Source organism: Notamacropus eugenii, chromosome 3 (genome assembly GCF_028372415.1).
Source record: "Notamacropus eugenii isolate mMacEug1 chromosome 3, mMacEug1.pri_v2, whole genome shotgun sequence".
NCBI classification, from domain to species: Eukaryota; Metazoa; Chordata; class Mammalia; order Diprotodontia; family Macropodidae; genus Notamacropus; species Notamacropus eugenii.
The window spans coordinates 90,914,482-90,940,544 of record NC_092874.1 but is presented as its reverse complement, the minus strand read 5'-3'; the positions used below and the strand labels follow the sequence as shown (position 1 = coordinate 90,940,544).

At 36.3% G+C, this 26,063-nt stretch overlaps 1 protein-coding gene across 3 annotated transcripts in view; it reads left to right on the top strand.

Moving 5' to 3' along the window:
* The window catches only part of DPP6 (dipeptidyl peptidase like 6), a 1,325,443-nt gene that overhangs the window by 931,864 nt on the left and 367,516 nt on the right, over positions 1–26,063 (top strand). For all 3 annotated transcript variants that reach the window (XM_072652136.1, XM_072652135.1, XM_072652137.1), the window contains exon 5: positions 1,799–1,873. In XM_072652136.1, the coding sequence (XP_072508237.1) occupies positions 1,799–1,873 (75 nt within the window). The remainder of the gene's footprint in view (positions 1–1,798; positions 1,874–26,063) is intronic.

Genomic DNA, 26,063 nt, shown 5'->3' with positions numbered 1-26,063 from the left:
ATGAAATATGGGAGGGGAGGATAGGTGGTGGGAAATACAGTTAGCAGTTATAACTATGAAAAAAAATTTGAAGCAAGTTTCTCTGATAAAAACCTAGTCTCTCAAATATATAGAGAAATGAGGCAAATTTATGGGAATAAGAGCCATTTCCCAATTCATAAAATATGAAGTCAGTTTTCAGATGAAATTATCAAAACTATCTATAGCCATATGATAAAATGCTTTAAATCACTATTGATTGGAGAAATGCAAGTTAAAATAATCTGAGGTACTGCTTCACCCCTATTAGACTGGCTAATAGGATTGAAAAGGAAATTGGAGGGGATGGGAGAAAACTGAGACATTAATACACTGGTAGTAGAGTTGTGAACTGATTCAACCATTATGTAGAGCAATTGAGACCTATGCCCAAAGGCCAGTAAAATCATGCTTATTCTTGCATTTAGCAATACCATTACTAGGTCTGTATCCCAAAAGAGATTTTTAAAAAAGGAAAAGGACCTATATGTACAAAAATATTTGTGGCAGCTCTTTTCTGTTGGCAAAGAATTGAAAACTGCATCAATTGGGGAATGACTGAATAAGTTGTCCTGTATGATTGTGATGGCATGCTGTTGGCTATAACAAATGATGAGCTAGATGCTCTAAGAAAAATCTGAAACGACTTCATGAACTGATGCAGAGTGAAATAAAGGAGTAGAACTAGGAGGAAATCATACACAGTAACAGCAATATTATAAAATGATCAACTGTGAATGATATAACTGTTCTCAGCAAGACAACTTCTGATGAAAAATGCTATCCCTTCCCAGAGAAAGAACTGATGGAGTCTGAATACAAATCAAAGAGTATTTTTTTTCCTTTATATTTTTTGGGTTTTTACATTTTGGTCTATGCTCTCTTTTACAACGTGACTAATACGGAAATGTTTTGCATGACTACACATGTATATCCTGTATCAAATTGCTTGATTTCTCAATGAGAGAGGTTGGGAGGGAGAGAGAGAATTTGGAATTTAATTTAAAAAGAAATACTGAAAATTGTTTTTATATATAATTGGGGAAAAATAAAATATTCAATTAAAAAAAGAAATAACGAATCTTCCAATGGAAAAATAGAAGTTCTCTAGCATTATCACAGACCTTTCTTTAGTTAAGGGATATCATGGATTAAACAGGTCTCTTTGAATCTAACCACCACAAATGCCATCATCTCCAGCTTCCAAACTATCCTTTTACAAATGAGCTGGAACTCAGCCCATCCATAAACTGAAGACAACCTGTAACCAGTCTGTAACCAGCACAGGAAAATAGAAATGTCAAAATTAAAATCAGATAGAAGAGTGCCAAACTCAGGTTAATTGCGGCAACCAATAGAAGTCCCTGAGAATAAATGGTAAAACATTCCAGCCTCTGCAGAGGGGTATTGGAGCAGAATCTTGCATGCTTTGTCTGATTCAGTGATTTGGTTGATTTTGTTTAACTGTTTTTCCTTGTTATGAGAGGAGAGAGCTCAGGAAGGTATGAAGTATATTGGGGAATGACTATGATATCAAAATAATTAAAATAAGCCAAGAAGGCTTTGGAAAAATTAGTGAAATGAAAATGAGGATTTGAAAATTATTAAGAAAAAGTTGAATTGTTTCATATGACATAGTACAAGAGATATAATGACCTTATCAGAAATACTGAGCCAGAATTGAACCTCTCCCTTTTTTTCTCTTGAAGAAATTCGGAAGGTAAGTTTGCGATGAATATTTTATAACATTTTACAAATTCTGTTCTGTTTTTGTTTTAAGGAATCATTAAAAGCTGTCCGATATGAAGTGTCTCCAGATCAAGAGTATGCGCTCTTCTCCTATAATGTGGAACCGGTGAGTATTATTAGTGTTTGGTATCCAGGTATTTCTTTCTTCTGTTGCTGCTGATCCATTATTTAGTTAGGTTTTTTTGGAACATCATTCTCTACTATCGTGGTAGCATAAGGTACTTGGACTGTCATGGGATTGTCTATCTGTATGTCATACTGCCATCTAGGAGAGAGGAAGGGTATAAATAACTGCACAGTTGAAAAACTCACTGTCAGCCAAGGGAACATTTTATAGGATTTTCTTGGGGAGATGGTGAGGATATGCTTCTCGACAAGAATTTATCTTATCCTTTCATGTAATTTTTTCTTGCCATTTCCTCAATCACATTCATAAATTTCTTCCTGGGAACAAAAAACAACTGCTGGCATTTCCCTCCACTGAAATAATACATTAATTATCATGTCAGTATTCGTAGTGCCATAGTTAAGGGCAAGCTATCACTTTCCTTGTATAAATCCAAATTTCCAGCAGGTTATAGATGACTCTTACATAAAATTTCACCCTGACTTTTCTATAAAAATTCACCTTGAGTACAAAACCAGTCTAATCCTCCAAAGACTGAACAATGTATCTAAATTTCTTCTGTTTTTTTAGTTTAGTTTTTAGTTTTAGTCAGAAAAAATGCATTTTGTCCCATTATAATGGTGAAATGGCTAAGGATGTGGCATTTTATAGAGCTGGAGCAGGCAGATGTTTTACTTGGAAAAGAGTAGAAATTTAAGAAGAATACATTTGTGAAAGGAATCACACTATCCAGAAAACACAAAAAAAGTATAGGCATGCCATTGCCTTTCTGATTATCAGAAAATCAGGTTTGAATCTCATATCTGCCACTTCTGGTCTATGGGATATCAGACAAGTCACATTGCCCTCGTCGGCCTGAGTTTCTTTGTCTTTAAAAGGAGGAGTTTGCACTAATTTGCTTGGGCTTTAAATTCTCATCTATCTCTAAATTCTGAAATTAAAATTAAAATATAAATTTTGAAATTAAAATGAAATTAAATTCTGAAAGGGTTTCTGTGGTGTGGTATAATGGGGAATTGAAAGAAACCTCAAAGCATAAAAAAGAGTCATTGAACTTTTTGTGGTCTTTTTCCAAAAAGACTGGGGTTTTGCAATAGCATTTGGCAACAAGCATTAGTTCCTAAGAGATGGACCCATCTCCCATTAAAATGTACTGTTTGTGATACAGTCATCCATTCATCCAGGAAATGATATCAGCTTGCTATAAGTGACATTGGCCTTGACCTAAGCTATTAGGACTCCAAAACTATGAGGGTGACAAAAGAAGATTCTGTTGGGTAGTCACTTTTCTTTCCCTCCTTCCAACTCCAGTATACCTCTGGATAGTAGCTGGTTTCCTTTATTCTAGGATACTCAGCAGAATTTAGTTGCTGCTCCCCTTGTACCATGAGAAACTATGAAATATTTCCCTTCTTCTTTCCCCATCTTCTCCCTAATCTAGGAAAATATCTTATTGCCTGGCTAAGAAAACATAAAGAGAAAATATCATAGCTTTCTTTGTATTCCCTCTTACCACAGTGCCTGGTACATAATGCTAAATCAATGCTTTTTGATTGACTAGCTGTAATCAAATATTCATAGGATTTTAGAGTTGAAAAGAATTTGAGAAATATCTTAATGCAATCTTTAATTTTACAGCTGTTGCAGACTGATAGTGAAGCTGAGATATGGAAGGAGTAGTAGACTTGCTCTTTGAGATTCCAGAAGTCAGGTGCTACTAAGCACTGGGCAGCAGAAATTTCACAAAAGCAGATTTTGGCTCAATGTAAGCCAGAAATCTAACAATGATCATTATTCAATAATGAATGTTGCCTTGTCTCAGATACCTACTAGCCATGTAATCCTGAGCAAATCACTTAATCCTGTTTGCCTCAGTTTCCTCATCTATAAAATAAGCTGGAGAAGGAAATGTCAAACCACTCCAGTATCTTTGCCAAGAAAATCTCAAATTGGGTCTCAAAGAGTCAGTCACAACTGAACAATAATGAATGAAACAAACTCATCAGGAAGTGATTGAGGAAAGAATGAATGGCTATCTGACAAGGATATTGTAGAAAGTATGCCTGCATTGGCTTGGTGGGACTATGGGACTTCTAATTTTAAGATTCTATAGTTCTGTCCCTTGGGATTGCTCTAATTTTGACCCTTCTTGTGTCCAAAGTTGCTCTGAATATGAGTCCTCACTGCAGTACAGAACCATGTCATAGAATCTATACATAAGAACCTTGAGGTAAACTTTTCTTTCTACTAAGCATTTGCCTGGGCTCTTAGAGCGATTTGTTAACACAACTGAGGAGAGTTATTCAGATGAAAACCATCACAACTCTTAAAGTTTGTGGAATATGAGGAAAGGCTAAAGGAGTGGAATCTTCTAGCTTGTACAAGAAAATGGAAACTAAGAAATTTAAATGTTTTTGTTGTTTATTCATTTTCTGTTGTGTACAACTCTTGGTGACCTCTTTTGGGTTTTTTTGGATTTTTTTGGCAAAGATACTGGAGTGGTTTGCTATTTCCTTCTCTAGCTCTTTTTCCAGATGATGAAACGGAGACAGCTAGGGTTAAGTGATTTGCCTGGGGTCATACAGCTAGTTAAGTATCTGAGGCCAGATTTGAACTCAGGGTTTTCCTGACTCCGGAACAATATTCTATCCACTGTGCCACTTAGCTGCCTCTTTAAGTGTATAATATTTGAGTGAGTAAATGGGTCACTATTGTCTATTTCTAAATTTCTCAATTTAACCAACTTTTATGAAGGCACCTATGATTGACTAGGCATTATAAATTCAAAGACAAAAATAAAATAGTCTCTCCCCTCAGGGAGCTTACATTCTACTTGTGAGGAGGTGAGAGGTTAGGAGGAAGACTTCATAGTACATCATGCATACAAATAAGTTAATATATTTAAACAATAATATAATCTCAATAAGTAAAGAACTCTAACAAAGCATGTAATCAGGAAAGACTCCTGTAAAAGAAAACATCTCATTTATGCTTTAAGGAAAGCTATGACTTTCAGGGAATGAATCGAAGAGAAATGTATTTCAAACATAACAGGATCAGCAATGCAGAGGGGCTCAGTTAGGAGACAGAATTATGTACATGGTAAATAGCTACCAGGTCAATTTAACCACAACAGAGAATTTAAAGAGAGTAATGTGACGTAAGATTGGAAAGGAGATGGGAACTAAATTCTAGGATTTTATTTATTACTTTATAGGCAAAAGGTATCCACTGAGGATTTTTATCATGTCACTAACCCTGTTTGTGTCCTTCTTACCTTGCCTGTGGATTTTTGTAATAATGAGTTATAGAAGAAAGACCATTGATTTCACACTTAGAGAACCTGGGTTCAAATCCCAGCTGTACTCTTGACTAACGGAGTGATCTTTGGAAAATCACTTCACCTTTCTTGACCTCGTTTTCTGTTTTTGTAACATGAAAGGGTTGGACTGGATTAATTCCAAGGTCACCTCTAGCTCTATATCTCTAATGAGCCTAATAGGTGACCTTCATTCTGTCTCCACTCTCAGTCCAATTCAATAGGTATTACTTAAGCACTGGCAATATTTAGAGAATTGTGCTAGGCACTGGGGAGAAACAAAGTTTAGATAGCACACAGTCCCTGTCCTCATGGAAAATTAGAAATTGGCAGATTGTGGAGGGGTTGGCCAAGAAGTTTGAACTTTAGTGGGTGGAGATCTTGTAGGAGGTGTTCTAGAATTGATTAATTTAGATTCGATGACCTCTAAATCTAAGAATCTACGAGCTTTTATTTGATTGAAGGGTTTTAAGAAGAGGACAGAGATGACTAGATCAATGCATAAGGAAGATTAGCCTGACTGTGATGTGAGGCTGGATTTAAGTGGGCAAATCTTATTCCTAGGAGATAGGAGGAAGAACACATGGAAAGAAATAAAAATTTATAAGTTTTTTCAGGGTAAGGGTCATATTATATTTTGTAGCATCCACAGTGTCTACATGGAGCTTCGTGTATAGGTGCTTAGTAAACACTTGTTCATTGGTGAATGAATGAGATCAACATATCATTGACATGCCAGTATGTCATATTTTTAACCTGTGATTGTCATTGTACATGGAGTCCTCTCCTTGTGAGAAATTCCCTCTGATATGCAGAGAAGCATATACTTTCCAACTTACAGTCTTAAAGAGATGCCTGGAACATTGAGAGGTTTAAGTGGATTGTCCAAAGTCACACAAAGCATTAGAGTCAGGACTGGAATCTAGATCTTCTTGGATCAAGGTCAACACTTTATTCTTATGACACAGAACCTTTCAGTAACAATAACTCATGCCTGTATAGCACTTGGTAGCTTTTACAGCATTTCCCTCATAACAATCCTGTGAGGTAAGTAATAGTAATATTATTATCTTCCTTTTAATAATAAGGAAACTGTGCCTCAGAGATTAAATGACTTGAGTAAGATTGCATGTCAAAATACCAGCATGCTGAAAGTACAGAGGCCATCCATAAACATAAAATCCTATGAAAATGTAACACAAAGAAATAGAAAGGATGAACAAACATGGTTCTTGAAATATCTTTAGAATACAACTAGGTTTACCTTCACTAAAATTAAATTTATTTTATTCTCTTTCTGAAACAAAAGTCCAGAATCTACACACAAACACTTTTTCTGGTGATGCTATATATGTCTCAAATATGGAGTACTACATTCTCCAAAGGAGTAAGGTGTAGGTCATCCAAAAAGCAATGGAGAGGCACATGGTAGGCATGAGCAGGCTGTCCCCTATGACCAATAAAACATTGTGCAAGAAAAGCAATGTAAGAAAAAATATCAACCAGAAAGTAATGAGAGAGAGAGAGAGATAACCAAAAGACACCCCTCTGATAGCCATGTGGTATCCAAAGATCTGGAAAAATGTTCTCAGCACATTCAATCAACTTTCTGAGAATTCATGGGGAGACGTGGACAAGAGTTGCCCACTTTGAAGAGGCATGAATTGGGTCATTATTTATATCATTGGCATCAGTATCTACATCAATGATATGATCCATTAAAATAATAAACAAGATGAGCCTTGTTTTAAAAAAAATTCATACTTTATTGATCCAAATCAGTGCCATGGGCTCATTCTGATTTTTTTTATTCTGTGAAACTAAATATAAAGAGAGAGAGATTACAAGAAAATTTGAAGAACACACAATATATTGCCTAGCAGATTTATGGATAGGTGAACAATTTATGAATAAACAAGAGATAGAGAGCAGTGTGGGATGTAAAATGTAAATGCAAATTAAAACAACCTAAGATAATTAGGGAAAAGGAAAAAAGGTACTTACATGTTCTAAAATATGTATAGCAGCTCTCTTTGTGGTGGAAAAGAACTAGACATCAAGCAGATGCCCATCAATGTGGAAATGGCAACAAGTATATGATATTGATGGCATACTATGCTATAAGAAATAATGAGCTGAATGATCTTTAAAAAACATGGATAGACTTGCATGAGATAACAAAGAGCAAAATGAACAGAACCAGGAGAACAGTATATACGGTAAAAAGCAATAATATTTTAAAAGCAACTTTGAGTGAATAAATCATTTTGACAATTATAAATATGCAAATTACTTACAAAGGACATATGAAGGAAGACACTATTTGCATCCCAAGAAAGAATTGATAAATAGAAGTATGTGCAGAATGGTTTCACACACACACACAAACACACAAATGCACACACATTTGTATCTACTAGCCATCTCTAGGCGATGAGAGGAGAAAAAAGGGGAAACAACAAAGTTACATGGTAATTTTATTATATGTTTAAAAGGAATATCAAGTTGTACATAATAGATTTGCAGTTTCGTGTACAATCACCTTTTTAATTCTATTTTATGGAAGTGCTTGTTTTATTTCTTAAGTTCAGAATAAAATAAATAAAATTTTAAAAAACTATGCAGACAGGTAGTACAGTAGATAGAGAACTAGACATGGAGTCAGCTCTATCTGCTAAGATAAAATCCAACCTCAGGTACTTGCTAGCTGCAAAATCCTGTGCAATATAACCTGTGCATTATACCGTGCAGTATAACCTTTGTAGAACTTGGTTTTCTCATCTGTAAAGTGGAAGTAAAAATAATACCTACCTCCCAAAGCTATTGTAAAAATCAAATAAAAGATTTGAAAGGGTATCTACTCTAGCCCCTGTACAGAGCATCAGTTACCTCAGCAAAAAGTGGTTGATCATCCAGCATTTTCTTGAACAGCTCCAGAATTTACCACCTTTCAAGACAGTTCCATTTTGAGACAGCTGTAATTATTAGGAAGTGTTTCTTATGTTAAGCAGAAAAATGCTTCTTTGCAAGCATCCTTAGAGAATGGCTCAACCAGTCACTAGTAATGGCAAATACAGAGAATGCAAAAATATGAGAAACTTTATGTGAAATGATGCTATGTAAAGAAAAAAAATCAACAATATATACATTGATTACAATTACATAAATAATAATAAGAGCCACAAAATCATGCAGCAGATGAGTTTAGAAGGGGATTTGGAAACAAGATTTCCTTTTATGTTGTATTGTTAAAGTTAAAATGAATATTTAAAATAACATACAAATAATAGAAATGTCATTTCATATCCTATTGTAAGTCAACAAATTCTATGTGTATAATGACCTAGAGAGATTATTATAATGTCATATCAAATGGAAAAGAAACACAAGAAGAAGTTTTTATTAAGAACCTACGATGTAAAGGCATTGTGCTAAACACTTAACAAATAACCAAAACTGGGAAAATTTTATTATGATTTGTACAAATGGATTGTGACTTCAGAGGTCACAGGGGACCATTCCAAATTTAATCTTTGCTGGGAGCTGGTATTTTGTTGTTATTTTATTTTTGGACCAACATTACTGTCAGACAAACTGAGGTTACAAATGGTATACATACATATATATATATAAACACACACACATATATATGTGTATATGTGTGCGTATGTATGTGTGTATATATGTATATACATAGACGTATGTATGTATGTATATATAAACTGCTTTTAAATCCAGGGATAAAAAAGGCAACTTTAGATTTTTACTTTTTTACTAGTTACTGAGATGGAAGGATCAGTATTTAAACTGCATTGTAATTCAAAGGAGTTACTCTAATAGTGAAAACTTCAAGTTATTCTCAGCACCTTAAGGGATCAGGAAGTTGACTTACAGGGGTTCTTAAGCTGGCATCTGGAACCTTGTTCTTTTTAAATGATTTGACAACTGCACTTCAATAGAAGTGGTTTTCTTTGTAATCCTATGTATTCTATTTTGATGCATTCTAAAACAATATTCTGAAATGGGGTTCATAGATTTTAGCAGTCTACCAAATGGATCCATGATACAAAAAGGGAAAGAACTTCTATTGAGGATATTGCTGGATGACCATGGGTAAACTGGATTAATTTTCTGGTCCTCAGTTTTTCCATCAGTACTCAGTAAGATATTGGAGACAATTGATAATATGTATGTAAGATCTTTTGAAGAAAGGTGTTCTATACATTCAAGAGATATAGTTTATTATTGTTCTCAAAAAGTTAGGTTGTCCTGTTATAAAGTCAGGAAGACCTAAATTCAAATCTTGCCTCAAATACTTAGTAACTCTGTGATCCTAGAAGCCTCTATTAGCCTCAGTTTCCTAATCTGAAAAATAGAGATAATAGCACCACTTTACAGGGTTGTTGTGAGTATCAGGTGAGATGATATGTAAAAGGATTTTGCAAACCTTTAAACTACTGTAGAAATGCTAACTATTTCTACTACTCCTATTAATAACAGTAGTAATAATGATGGATATTTCATTTATTTTGCCTTCAAAACACCTCATATCTGCTCCATTTTCTCCACTCATACAAAGACAGCCATAATTTTAGCTCTCATCAGCTCTTTTCTGCAATATTGCAATAACCTCCAAATGACTTCTTTGCTTCTCTTTTTTCTCCCCTCTCAAATTCATCCTTCACCCAGTTTCTAAATTAATCTTCATAAGGCACAGGTATGACTATAATACTTCTTTGCACAAAAAAAGGTACTGCTGCCTTAATATCAGCAACTTTTATTTCAAATTGAATTTACTTATCTGTGTACAAGTTTTATCCCAAATTGGAGAATAAGTTTCTTAACTATAGGGAATGTTTTCATTTTCTCTTTGCATCCTCATTGTCAAGCACAGTGGCATTTGATAATAGTTTACTGAACTGAATGAAGTTCAAGGACTCCCCAGTTCCCATTGAAAACAGAATTAAAGGAGGAAATAATTAGTCTGTTAAGTGTGGCTATACATCACATAGTTTAAAATAGATTTTGCCCAGGATCCTAAATATAAGTAAATCAAATGTTAAAAACAGGATTATGTTACATTAAATAATTCTAGTATAATTTTCTATTCTGTAACTAAAGGTGAATATATGAAGATTAGGACAGCTGGTGATTTAGTCATGCTAAAAGTAGCTATCAGTTTCCACAGATTTACATTTCCATTAGTATACAGGTATCATACTTATGAAACTTCATTTCCCAGGGCTATCACCAATAAAATCTAGTCTAAATTCCATGATACAGAAACTGAAAAATTGATTTGTAAAGATTGAGTGGCTTTAGGCATTTGTCCTTGATACAGAGACAGAAAGTGGATTTTTTTCATGAATTGGCAGCACTTAGTATAGTATTTCTCAGTGGTTGGCTCTGAACAAGCCTTAAAACCCTTTCTTTATTTCTGTTATTCTAATGGAAAACACAATACTTGTTGAAGCCCATGGAATGGACAGTGAGTGAAAGGGATACCATATTTAGCGTATGAAGATAGGGATTTTTACCTGTGATTTCACTGGTAAAGTGGTAAGACTTAAAGCTTACAGCTTAGGTCTTCAACCTGAGTCCATGGAATTTTGAAAATATTATTTTGATAACTATATTACAAAATAATTGATTTCCTTTCATTTGTATTCCTATAAATTTTATGTGATACTTTTAAAAGATTATTCTGATAAGGGGTGACTTGGATTCACAAGACTGCCAAAAGGGTCCCTGGCACAAAAAAAGTGAAGAATCCCTGCCCCTGTTTAGTCAGGGTCCCACAGTGATTGAGTCTCAAAGACAGAACTAGAATCCAAATTTTTCTGATTTCAGAACTGCCTGGCTATCCAGCATGCCATGCTGCCTCTCATGCAAGAGATTATTTTGAATAAATCTAAAGTATTTACGAAGCCTCTGTTTGTATAGATAGGTGCCAGGAGGAGTAAACTGGCCACAGCGATAAAGGTTCAATGATATATTGTGTGTAAAAGTACATTGAGCACTTGAACAGCACCCTGCAGATATAAGGTGGTATTATTTTTTGGCCCTTGTCCATCTAATGTATTGGACTCACTATCTTTATGCGAATGGAGTTACACATTGCTTTTCTAAAACTATTTTAGATGATTTGAGTCCCTAGGTCAGTACTGCACAGAGTATAGTCTATGGAGTAGTCCGAATATTCAAATTATACAACAATGGAGTTTTTTAAAAGTCTTGTCTTTATCTGTAATTTGGAAGCTCCATCCCAAAACTCAAAAGTGAGCGGAGGAAAAGTCTATATGGAATAGCTGGTTACTCAGGTCATAACTTCACCAAATTATTGTTCATGGATTTTTGTTTTGTAGCAATGGTTTGCAGTTTATGTTTATATTTGGACTGGCAAGTGAGACCAGGTAGCCCAAGAAGACTTTAACTCTGGTGATGTCAATAAAACAAAAAGCTGGAGGACCACTGCCCTGTAATTAGGTTGATAGATATTTTTTTTTAAAATTGCATACCTTTAATCAGATATTACAAAAAAGAATTCATTCTTTGAAAAAGTATTTAAGGCCCACTATGTGCAGCTCACATAATCAATTGTAAAGGCTTTTTAAAAGCACTTAAAAGTACTTTTTGAACAAATAAGTCATTTTGACTATAAAAAATACCCAAATTAACTATAGAGAACATATAAAGAAAAACACTATCTTCATTCAGAGAAAGAACTGATTAATAGAAGTATATATGGAGAATAATTTCACATATGTATGTATATATGCACCTATTTGTTTCAATGATAGCCATCTCTAGGGCAAGGGAGTAGGGAGGGAAGAATAAAAGAATATAAAATAATAAAGAAAGAAAGAATAAAAAAAAGAATAAGAAGGGAGGGGGAAAAAGAAATTTACATGATAAATTTATTATATATTTAAAAACTAGCAAGTGGTACATTATAGATTTGCAGTTTCATGTGCAGACTTTTTTTATACTGTGTTATGGAAATACTTGTTTTATTCCATAAATTAAAAATAAAATAATTTTTAAAAAAAACAATTAGAATAGGTAGTATAACTACTATCGATGTTTAATAGTGAGGAAATTGAAACTTTCAATGTGATTTGCCTTGCCCAAGGTCATGTAGGTAATAAGAAGCTACGACAGAGTTCGAATACAGCTCCTCTGGCTCCATCTCCATTTTTTATGCCACAGCTCACAGCCCCACCCTGCGAGAGTCTGTCTCTGTTAAGGCACAGCAGTTGAATTTAGTGACTATCTACGTGGTGTGATTTAAGATCTGCCTGCCAAAAAAATCTCTTTCCTCCCAGCTGTCATAGCAACTGAAATTTCCACTATTAAAGGGACTTCTTCGGAGAATTCAGAAGACCCATGTGGAAATACATTGATGTTACTAGGGAGGAGGATAGATTAGCCCCCTGGTACCCGTTATATTTCCACTCAGACAGTGGAAAAGAGTGCTGGATTTGCAGTCTGAACTCCTCAGTTCAAACTTTCTCTTTGCTACTTAATAACTGTGTAACTTTGGATAAGGAAATTGACCTCTGTAGGTCTCATTTTCCTCATAGACAAAATGAATAGGTCTTTGGACTAAATGATGTAAGTGTTAGCCAATATTAAGGATAAAGAGACTTCTACAGAATAGATTGATGATACCACTGGGAGGATAGAACAGTGAGGATGCCATTAGGGAGAGGAAGGGGGCACTCAGGAGCCTCTATCAGAACACTGGGAGCTGAGCTGGTGCAATGTACAGAGTGCTGGGCTGGTAGGCAAGATGATCCGAGCTCAAATATGTCCTCAGACACTTACTAGCTATGTGACTGTACAAATCACTTAATGTCTTTTAACCTCAGTTCCCCAACTGTAAAATGGGGATAATAATACCACCTGCCTTCCAGGGTTGTTGGGAGGATCAAATAAGATATTTTAAAAATGCTTATCACAGTACCTAGTATTTGACATATGGTATGTACTTATTAAATGCTTGTTACCTTTCCTTCCTTCCGCATCTGTTCTCTCCCCCTTCCTGAAAAAGTGAGCAGGGAATGGTAAAGAGGAGGGTCCACCAAAGAGCTCACTTTTTGATTTGTGCTTTGGTCTGCTGCTTTGGGACTGTGTTCTACTGTATGTATGTGATTTGCTGAGAAAATCATAGCTATCCTGTCCTCCAAAAGGTCAAATGGTGAAACGCAGGCAATGCATTTATTCTGTGGCAGTTACCATACTTTGGATCTTCACCATGAAGAAAGGCTTACCCTTCCTTATAACATTCTACATTATCGAATCATAAATTTACAAGTGGAAGGGACCTCAGAAACACTTTAGTTCATCCTTATTTCACAGATGAGGAAGTCAGAAGGCAGGAGAGTTCAGTGACTTGACTTGAGTATCACAGATACTCAGTGTCAAAAGTACTGAACCAAACCTTGAACCTCCAGAGATATCAGGTTCTGCCTAAGATCAGATTATCCTGATATTTTTTGCGTATTAACTTCTTTCTATCATCACTGTTTAGTATGACTGCCCTAGGATCTCGGGTCATCTTGGAAAGCTCTGAACATAAATGATATCAAGAGCTTTCCTAGTAGAAACCCTGTGAGGAAGGAGATGGTAAATATTATTACCTTCATTTGAAAGGTGAGGAAACTGAGACTGAAAGGAAACAGAAACAAATTGACCAGAGTCATCCAGCAAGTACACATCTCAGACCTTAAACCCAAATTGCTCTGGCTTTCATTGATTGACCAATAATAGGTCCCAGGCCAGGCTCCTTGGTCATTGTTTGGACCTTGATTGCCCAGAATGAACATAAATAGTTGTTTCTGTTTTGGCCAGAGACCCTTAAAGGACTACCCCTCCCAGATTGATTTTTTTTGACAAGGCAAAGAAGGCCATTCTTTGATTCATCTCTTACTTAGCTTTAATCATTTCATAGCCTCATTCAAACTGAGACTATAGAGAGACCTTAGTTAGCTTAAACTGCATCCTGCATCTCCAGTCATCCTGATCTATATCTTGCCACTGGTCCCAGATGGCTCCAGAGGAGAAAGTAAGGCTGGTGACTTTGCACAGCTTTCCCTCACTCAAATCTAATTCACTTGCAAGTCATGGCATCACCTTCCTGAAGTCATAGTCCTCTTCAAGAACAAAGAACAAATAGACCACAATTTCTGACTCGAGGTGCTGTTTTGACTATCCATTTCTGTTGAGTATTCAATTAACAATCACTGATGAGGATAAGGATGGAAAAGTTGCACATGGTGAAACATCTGGTAGAATTAGGGAAGATTTGAAGTCTTACCAGGGAAATGAGAGGCGACCTGTAATTCTGCACTCCTAGACAGAGGCAATAATTATAGAATAGAAAAGAGAATATTTTCCTTGAATGAAGCAAGAATGCCTTCTCTATTGTTGATGATGTGGACAGTTATATTCTTGGAGTTATTTTTGTTTTTTGTTTGTTTTCTGAGCTCTGAATTCCATATGCTATGGAAATTGAAGTCAATCCATTGGGAATCAAAAAGGTACACCTAGAACATGTACTTAAGAAAAGAAGAATTGGAAAGAAAACAAGAGTTCTTTATCTGATTTGTGGAGATAAGGAAGATTTGTATCTATCAAATAAGTGGAAAAAGTGATTGGAAACAGGATGGATTGAGTGGCTACATAAAAACACTTGCGTATATAAAATAAAGGAAACAGAGAATAGCTTGGTGATAAGTTAATAATAGCTGACATTCCTATAAAGCTTTCAGGTTTGCAAAACACTTTATATATCTTACTTTTGTCCTCAGAACAGACTATGCCGTTATCCTCATTTTACAGATGAAGAAACAGTGACTCCCAGAGTCTGGAAACCAATAAACATTTATTAAGCTCCTAATATATGCCAGGGTTACACAGATATTTTTGAGACACGATTCAGACTTCAGTCTTCCTGAATCTGTGTCAAGAGCTCTGTCCATGGCATATCTGATCACATGGCATATCTGAGAAAAATCTGATGTCCAAGATTTGCAAGAAAATGACACATATTTACAAGAGCAGTAGTTGGTATTCATTATGCAAGTGTATGAACAAATATGCTAGTTCTTTAAGAAAGAAACACAAATTATTAATGATAGCTTTATTTTTTCTATTTTTTAATATTACTAAACTGCCTCCTTACCACCATCACATTAGAAAAAAGGATTTAACATTACCATGTAAATCCTCACTCAGCCAGAGCACAGTGCTTTGCACATAGTAGGTATGTAATAAACATATTTCTATTTGAATTGATGTGGAAAATGTGTGTGTTATTGATGAAGTTAGGAGGAAATGCAATTGTCCTGAAGTATACCTCTGACCATGGACTATGATGCTTCCAAAATGTTTAATACTTTTGACTCTGTCATCTCCTTCTCAGGACCATAACATGATGATTTTACAAGGGGAAAAAACTCTCCATTTAAAAATTTTCATGGCAACTTTATTTTTAATAGTAAAACAAAATGACAACAGCAAACCAGGATGTAGCCTATGTACTGATCAGGAAATGCATAAATTGTGGGATAGTGCTGCATTATTAAGAATGACAGGAATACAAAGGAAGATGGAAATACTGGTAGTGATTGTAGTGATTCAGAGAAAAGAAAGCAGAATGAACATTTATCCTGATTATAATAATATAAAAATGCCATCTAAAAATCTAATAAGAACATAGACTAGAGAGATGAGAAAGGAACTCATGCAAATGAGACTGTTTTGTTTAATAGTTTATATATGTGTGTATGTATATATTATAAAAAATGTAAATAGTTTAGCGCAGGGATTCTCCACTTTTGTTTGTCATCTTCCCTTCTAAGAATGCTTTCTTGCCTACAAGTGAAAATTAAAATATAATTCATTTCCTAGAAGAGTCTACTATAAATAATGGTTCATAGAATTTAGTTTATTTTTTATTTAACAAAAATCTATTTTCTTTCCCTCTCCCTCCTCCTGTTGAAATAGGAGAGAAAAACAAAATCATTATAACAACCCTACATAGTTAAGCAAGCATTTATTAAGCATCTGTTATGTGCTAGGAGCTGTTCTAAGTGCTGGGGATACAAAGAAAACCTTCCCCCCAAAAAATATTCTCTGTTCTAAAGGAGCTCATGGTCCAGTGCAAGAGATAACATGGAAAGAACTGCATACAAAAAACAAGATATACATCAGAAGTTTGATATAATTTCAGAGGGAAGTTACTAAGATTAAAGAGGACTGGGAAAGACTTCTTGCTGAAGGTGGGATATAGCTGAGAATTAAGGGAATCTAAGGAAGTTTTAAGGCAGAAGTGAGAAGGGAGAATGTTCCAGGTATGAAGGATAGCCAATGAAAATGCTCAGTTGAGAAATGTAGAATTGTGTGCTAGGAATAACTAGAACAAGTGTCATTGAATCATAGAGTTAGGAGATGTAGAATATAAGGTGTAAGAAGACTGCAAAGGCAAGAAGGAGGCAAGTGATGAAGGATTTTTAAAGTCAAGAGGATTTTATATGAACCTGGAGTCAATAGGGAGCTAGTGGAGTTGCTTGAATGGGGGGGGGGGGGAGAGGACGGGGAAGGGGAGCAATAACATGATTATACTTGTACTTCAGGAAGATCAATTTGATATCTGAAGAGAGGCTGAAATGGATGAAAAAAATATCCAAACAATACACCTCAATCAGTAAGTGATAGTTCTTGTTGACAATAGAAAGAAACAGATTTTAAAAATTCCTTGCCCAACTCTGTATTAGGTATCATGGGGGCTACAGAAATAGTATTAGGTATTTATAGAACAAACCCACAGGATAGTTCAGGAGAAAAAGCTAATAAATGTGAAACCAGCAGCAAGTAGTATAAAATTAAGTGTTAAAATGTGTGGCTAAACTGAATAGGTGGTCAACTGATCAAGCCAGTTTTCCAAAGAAGAATGCTAAATTATCAATGAGTAAATGAAATTTTGCTCCAGAATTTGCTAAGAGAAATGCCAGTGCAACAACTTTGAGATTTTACTTCACTGTGAGAGGAGATTAGTCCGAAAAGAGCAGAGCTGGGGAGGAGATCTGTGGAAGATTAAGAAGTTCAGAAGAACAGGCAGCATTCTTTCTAATGTCATTTAACCTTCACGTGCAGAAACTTACAAATAACGAATATATTTCAAAATTGCTAAACAGCTCATGTTATCATCTGCCAGTGCTTCAATTTACAGAACAGTTGGACTGATAAAATAACAATGGAAATAATAATCATAATAAAATGCTTTGACAAGCTCTACAGTTTCTCCCTTTTATAATGAACTTTTACAAGTTGATAAGGCAAATTAACCAGTGAAGTTTGTATACTTGGTAATAAAAGGAATGAAGAAAAGTAAATGAGGAGAAAAATGGCTCTGGTGAGCCACACAGTAAGATATTAAATAGAGAACACTTAATTGCTTTTATTATGAATGGACAACATTATAATGTAGTGAAAGAAGCATCATTCAGATCCTTCAAGAAGCTATTTGTTCTTCAGTTCCACTTTAGCTGTCCATTATTGTGGGTGAGCTCATTAACGGCGATTATATGTAGAAACTCAAAGCTGATTAATATGAACAAAACTGTTAAGGCCTTCTGAAAAGCAATTAGGGTTTAGAGGTTTTTATATAACTATAGAAAGATCATTATCTCTATTTTACGGTTAAAGCATATTTAGATAACTAAAAACTGTAAGGAAATAATAATTGCTTTTAAAAATAAATTTTATTCATGTCTTTTTATGTCATCATACTTTCTCCCAGTATCCCTCCTCCTCATTGCAAAGAGCAATTCCATATATTAAATACTATTTTTTAAAACCAAAAAAGGAAAAGAAGAAGGAAAAATAAGCACAACTGATGAGTACATTGGAAAAGACTGAAAATATATTCAGAGTACAACTTTTGTTTACCTCCCACCTGTGCAAAGGCGTGAATAGATTGGGAGTGTCTTCCTAGCTCTTCGTTCAAGTCATGCTTGGGAGTAATCATTGTTATAATTAAGGACTAGTTCTGTTTATGATTTTCTGAGTTCCAGTTGCTGTCAGATAAAATGGCATTAAAGAAAAATCTTGTATTAAGATGTTATCCAAGATATTGCCAACAATATTGTAGCTATAAAGCAATTGTAGTGGGGTTAGAGGGTGTAAAATTAAATAGACCTGTTCATTTCTAGAAACAGGTCAGCACATGCTTATTCCTTGATTTCAGACAAATCAAATTATTTTTCTTATGAGAGCAGAGAGACTTTTTGGAATTTAATTTCAGAATGTTCTTATAGTTGAAGAAGTAAGGAATTAGACAGAGGAATGGAACAGGATTAAGATAACATGGCTTGAGGTTTAAACTCTGCCCCTGCCAGACATTGCACCTCAAGTATATCTTCACCTCTCTTAATCTGTTTTCTTACATAGGTTCTACCATTTTATGATTTTATGAACTTGAGGGCCCCAGTTTTTTATGTCAGTCTAATTTTTTTCTACAGTGGCAAGATGAATTACTGTATATGATTTGCAAAATTATATAAAATTCTAGTAAGCAATATTTGCTAGTCATCCTGTGTCTCTCCTCAAATTATTATACACATACTTCTCTGTTTACATGTTGTATACTGCTACCAAGACCTAGCATAGTACTTGTACGTACTGCTTGTTGTTGAATTGGTTCATCCATTACCTCCAATTCATGTCCATCTTTTGATGTGATTATGCTTTAAGAAATTATTATAAAATTTTGAGTTCTGTCAAATACTATAAAATATGGTGTGTGGATAGTTACCAGTCTGGTAAATTGTATAATTGTGTTTGACAGGTTTCTAGTTTGGGCTACATAAGCAACTACTACTTTTCCCTTACAGGAATTAGTGAAGTTGAGTGGTAGATTCCAAAATTGTGTGTTACTTGTTTAATCAGTCTGACTTAGGGATATCACCCCCTTCTTCTTCCCAAGCTCCAGCTCCACATTTCCAGTCATCCTAATCCATATGTCAGCCTGGATACCTTGTTAACATTTCATACTCAAAAAGCACCAAAATGAACTCATCCTCTTTTCCCATTAATGTTTCTCTTCCCAACTTGCCTGTTTCTACTGATGGAATAACAATCTTCCCAGTTACCCATGCTTCATACTTCAGCTTTAAGATTTTTAATCCTTCCCTATCCCTCATCTTCCACTTCCAATCCATTGCTATGACCTATCAATACCTCTCACATTTATGCCCATCCTTACAGCCACCAACGTAGTTCAGGCTCTCTTTACCTAATAGCTGCCCTATCTTAATAGCCTTCTCACTGATTTTCCTGCCGGAGTATATCCCTATTCTATCCTCTACTCGAATGTCAAAGTAATCTTTCTAATATACAGATCTGATAATGTCATTGCCCTAATCAGACATGCAAGACTTCTCTTTGCTTAGCAATAAGAGGCAGTGAGATACAGTAGAAAGAAATTGCTAACTGTGTGACCCTGGGCAAGTCACTTAACCCCAGTTGCCTCCCAAATAAGTAAATAAATCTTAAACAAAACAAAAGAATTTTTAAAAAGAAAATGAGAACGAACTTTAGCTGTGGTATTGGAATTCATCCATTCAAACTTTGGTTGTACTATTTACCAGCTGTTATCTCAGGCAGGTCACTCAACCTATTTGAATTTGTTTCCTTCTCTTTACCATGGGATTAACAGTTTTGGCACTCTCTATTTCATATGGGAGTCAAATGAGGTAGTATATGTAAAGTGCTTTGAAAATCTTTGTACTGTTTAAAACTAAACTATTCTTATCAATAATATTGTCCTTAGAATCAGGAAGACCTTGTTAGAGACAAGCTTGACACTGATGAGGTATCAAGGAAAATTTATTGCAGCAGAATTCAGAGGAATTGAACACTTTGGTCAAAGATGGCCCCCACCCTGTTTTCAGGAGGAAGGAGCAATGAGTACTGAAGCAGAAGAGCTATATACCGTTAGTTCAAGACATTTTCCCACCAGGAGATGGATTGGTCCGTTCTCCATTAGGTCACCATCTTCTCTACATGCCCATTACATAATCACCCTTGGTGTGATCCCCCCCACCCTTGCTTTAACATAGGACCCACGATCAGAAAATGGGGGGATAATTTTATGTGGGGTGTGTCACTTATATTCATGAGGTTCCTTAAGCAAGCACAGTGAAGAAAAGCCTTCTCCAGGTTTTTCCCAGTCATATTCCCCTACTGGGTCAGGTTGCTTCCAGGCCTGGCCTTCTTATCAAAACTTTTGTGACTTTCTGAAGGACAGACTTTCTGTCTGTCTCCTGATTAGCTGAGTCCACCTGCAGTCTGCAACTTTCTTATTATCCGGCTTATTCTCAATGGCTCCATCAGCTAATAACTTCTGAGGAAACAACTTTTTGCTGTCTCTCACAGCCTTGGTTCAAGTCCTGCCCCTCATACATACCAGCTATATAACCCTGATCCCATCACTAAATCCCTCAGTGTCCCCAAGCAACTCTTTCTAGGTGATTGAGAAGTTACTGGTGGTGGAGGACATTTCCACACTGGGAATATTGCCATACTGATGAAGTCACGTGGCCAAAAAGGAACATCTGTAATATTAAAATATACACAATGGATCTTAGATTTAGAGCTTGAATAGACTTCTTATGTAAATTAATACCAATTTTTTATAGGTGAGGAAACTGAGACTAAAAGACATTGTGACTTGTACAAAGTCACTGGTATTTAAACACAGAGCCTCTGACTTCAAATCCAATTAATCTGGAGAGAAAAATCAGCCTGCTCCCCACTTTTAGGAAGTATTGTCTCTATATGCGTGTTGACATTCCCCAAGCTCCCTAAGCTATTAAGGGACCTTTAGATATTTGCTCTGCCCTTTGTCCTTATCCCTCTCTCCCCTTCCCCTGCCCCAAAATGAGGGTCTCTCCCTGTGAAGCAGGGAATAAATGAAAACTTGTCCAGTCACTTCTGAAAGACTGATGAGACCTGCCATAGACTAAGCCTCTAAATTCTGTTAGTTGTCTTGCAAAATTTGTCTTTTGGGTCACAAAAGGGACATACAAAAATCCACCAGTACTGACATAAAAATAGCTCAAGTGACATTATTTGATGCCTTGATAAGTAAAGTGGATGAACTACCAAGTCTAATGAATCATCCCTAAGGTCCAGTCACCAACTCAGATCCATGATGACATGATTGTTTTTGTGGAATTAAGTGTGACAGAAATAAGCCCTTATGTTTTGTTATGAGCACCATTTTACTGCTTCATGGGGTTAGTTTGTCATTTCCTTCTTCCCAATATAAGCCCATTGTCCCAAGGAGGCATGAAAAGAAACAGCATCAGAAAGGCTAGAGTTTGCTGGCTAGGTGAGAAGAGGGAAGCATAACGATGCAAATTCGCCAGCGTTTGTTAAATATTTACCATATGTAGATCACTTTTCTCCAAGGACTAGGACAGATACAGAGTTTAAATAAGACAGTCTATACCTTTACAGAGCTTATAATCTAGTAGGAGGATATGAAATACAAGTCTCTATTATAAAAAAATAGAACAGAAGTATCTGAGATTCCTGTTCAGGAGTTGAAGAAGAAAGATCTGACCAGGACACACTTCACAGAGGAGGTGGTATTGGAAGTGGCATTTGAACCAGGTTTGAAAGGATGGGTAGCAATTCATCTGGCAGAAGTAGTGAGAGAGAAATGACATTTCAGCTATAAGAAATGGAATGAACAAAGGTAAGGGGACAGAAAAGCATGGCACGTGTATCAGGAACATCCAAGAGTCTAGTTTGGCTGGAGAATGAAGTATATGGAAGTGTAATAGTAGGAAGAAAAGCTGGAAGGGTAGAGTAGGGCCAGGCTCTGTCTTCCTTGAATGCCAAGGTAAGGAGTTTAGGCCTGATGACCCCTGAGATCCCTTCCAGTCCTAAGATTTTCTGAGTCCATGATCCCATAAATGATAGGGGACAAGTGAAGGATTCAGAGCAGAGGAAATACGTAAGTGGTCTGATGCAATGGTATTACCGAGGGTGAAAAACTAGGAGTGTAATGAAGATGGGGGGAAGGGGAAGGTGAGTAAAGATGGACAGCTGCCTCTAGAACAACTAATGTAGCAAAAAGACAGCACCAAGGGACAATTTTTAGATGATTTTCTACAGATGCTCGTGTTTTTAACGCCAGAAGATTCCTTTTTCTCTGGTACGAAAGTCTCTATGATATCAGACAATAGCTGTTATAGTGGAGGGAGGCTGGGGGCCTTCAAAAGATAGTCAACTCTTTCCCTGCCCCCACCTACTTCCTTTAACTCCACTCAAATACTGTCTTCTGCAGGAGTACTTTCTGGTTCCTTCTCATCACAACCATCCCGCTGCTGGTGCCTTCCCTCTGTGATGACCTCTCATTTAGAGTACATATATCTTGTATGTATGACTTTTAGCATGTTGTATCCCCTGAGGAATATAAGCACTTTCAGGACAAGACCTGATTGTGTCCTCAAGACTTAGCCCAGTGCCTGAAACATTGGAAATGCTTCATAAATGCTGTTTGACTGTAGCCATGTAAGACACATATTATTGTATATTATAGCTCTTTGTGTTCTGGTTATATCTCTTGAACCTGAAGAAGAGTTTTCTGAATGAAGCCCATTAGTAGTAGTCTTGGGGTAGGTAGGTAGTACCAACGTTCACAAAGTTCCAGGCGTGGAGTCAGGAAGCCTCATCAGTCTGAATTCTGATCTGGCCTTAGATACTTCCTAGCTGTGTGACCCTGAGCAAGTCACTCAATTGCCTCAGTTTCCTCATGTGTAAAATGAGCTAGGAAAGGACAAGGTAAACCACTTCAGTATTTTTGCCAACAAATGCCAAATGGACTCAACTGAAATTGCCAAACCGAATGAAGTTCCATGATGACAGGAAACATCTCCTCCCTTCTCATTCCCCCATGCCTGCTACAGTGATAGGCGTAGAGTAAGTATTTCATATATGTTTGTTGAGAGACAAAAAGAAAAGTCTTCATTGCCACATATTGGTACTGGCATCCAGACTCTCGACCTTTCTCACATTGTGCAGGCTTATTAAAATGTTGAGTCTGCATATATTGTTCAGGAGGCTCCTCCTGGCAGGGAACAGTTTTAGTTTTTATCATTGGAATACCTTCTATTCAGATACGTGTGCAGTTTTATTCAGCCGGCTTCTATTATTCCTAACCCTAAGAGAGATTCTGTTAGGGCACTAATATTTCTCTCTCCAAGCATATTTTCATTATCATAAATATTTAAGAATACTTGGTAGCTGCTGCCTGTAGTTGCTCATCTCCAAAAATGCAGAGATTGAGCCTTTTGTGAACTACATGACTGAATGAATAGAGAACACACTGTGAAGCCAAGATCTGGATCTGAGTCCCACTGACATACCAGCTGTGTGACCCTGGACAAGGCAATCTTTCCATGTTCTAGACACCTCTAAAATTTTAGGTTGCGGAGAAGACCGTTACCTTCTTTAGTAGAGCAAATTTTTTCACCTGGAAGGGCCCTGTACCAATGAAATCACAGGTCTCATTTATATCCCTATAAATATCCCAAATGCGTTTATTTGAAATCAAGGCACCTGCTTCCATATGACTCTGTGAAAGCAATATATTTTGTTGCTGTCTCTTTCAACACAAAGAGCAGAATAATTTCCCTTAACAGCCACAAAGAAATCTCAGGCTTCTGCTCAGTCTTTCCCTGCAGAGGCTACATACCTGCACTCCTGGAGTAGTTTTGCTGCAAGGTGTACCTCCTGCTTAGGCAGACTATTGGACGTTAGAAACAAAGCTAGGTGGCTGGAGATTTTTGTCACTGTGAAGTCTCAGCTCCTGTTTCACTCAACAAGGGCTGGGAGAAAAGACTTTCCAGACCTAGGAAGTGGATCGAACACTTGATCCACCTGTATGGCTAACTCTCAGGAACCTTATCGTGCATAGGAAAAGCCCACTGTGTTTGGGGAAACAAGACAATTGCATGAGGAAAAATTAGAGAATGCTGCTATTAAAAGATCAAGTACTGAACCGTATGATATAGACAATGTGGGCTGCAACATTTCAAAGAGGAAGATGCCACTGTAAGTTGTATATATTGATAAGCAGGAGGCAGAACTGAATTACAGACTTTAGGTTTGGGTAGGATTTGATAAGAGGAAAGGAAGAAAGAGGGCAGACTAGAAGAAGAAAAGAGCCCTGGAAACAAAGTCCTAGAGGCAAAAATAATGTGAGATGGAGAAGCAGGGCACCCATCCAGCTTAAGCAGTGCGTGTCTGCGAGCTATCATTTATTAAGTACCTACTGTGTGCCAGCAGTCGTCAGGAATGAGGATGGATAGGTAGGTTCAGGAGAGAGGGTAGAGAAGCTTAAATGCTAAGGAATTGAGATTGAACTCATTCCTTGATTTACGTCAGCTGAAGAACAGTGATTTTATCACCTGTGGTGTCAGGGTTGGAGAGTCATTTCCTTGGGAATCAGGAAATGAGTAAGTGACTGCAGATGTGTGAACTTTCACATGAATAGTAAAGTATGACCTTAACACACAGCAGGTGCTTCATAAATGGTGACTGAACTGAATCAGATATAAGTGTTCTTTAACTTTTGAAAAGGAGTATAATATATTGAAAATAGTGTTGGACTCGAAGTAACCTGGATTCAAATTCTTCCTCTACCTCCTAATAGCTATGTACCCATAGGCAAGTCATCTAACCTCACTGAGCCTTAGTTTCCTCCTCCGTACAGTGGGAATATTTATACCTATCATTCCTACCTTACAGAATGTGAAGATCAGTTATAATATATATGGAGATAATATACATATGATATATAAGAATATATATATGAAGTTTTATTTTTTAAATCTTAAATCATAAAGTGACTATATGAGTGTGTGCTTTCAATAGTTTTAACTGTACTGCTAAAGACTATTTCCTCCTTGTGTGACCTTAAACAAATTGTGTCCATTCTTTGGGCTAATTTCTTCTTCTGAAGAGTAAAAGGATTGAATTGTATGGTTTATTAAGTTTCCTCCCAGCTATAAATTTTTGATCTGTGATCCAGAAAGAATGGACTGCTTTAGCTAGTTGACTCTGCGCATAAGAGTTTTGCTCGTTGCTATTGAACATTTATGAGTATAACAGTGTTAATCCCTGTAGTGCCACTGAACAGCCAGCATGCACCAAATTAGGTTTGCCATATCCAGACAGCTTTACTGACTGTAATTCACAACTCATTGGCCTTCATGGTCTTATTGACCAATAATATTTGACCAGTGCATTATTTAACTATACCCATGGCTCCTGAATCAACCTCAAGTGATCTGCCACTAAGTATCACAGAGATTAAACAAAGTGCTAAGGGAGGTCAGAATACTTCAGATATTATTTCCAAACAAGTTCGATGCAAGACAATATTTTTTTTTTGCTGTATAAAAAGAAATACAATATCACGCATTGATAAGTTTTATTTTTACCTCTGGTATATCTACTTTTTCCACTGTAACCTTCCCACCAACATCTACCAGAGACATACTTATAACAGAGACTTTTTAAAAAAGAAAAAAATGTTTAGCAAAGTTTATAAATGTATAAACCAGGCCCAACATAGTATTCCATACTCATAACCCTCTCCCACCTCTACAGAATAGGGAGAGAAGGATATTCTCACAACAAGTCTTTGGGACTAAGGGACATCACAGAAATTTCATAGCTTGCTTTCTTCCTTCCATTTTCCTTGTTGTGGTAATTGCTATATTGTTTTTCCTTGTCCTTTTTATTTCATTTTGCCTCAGATCATTTAAA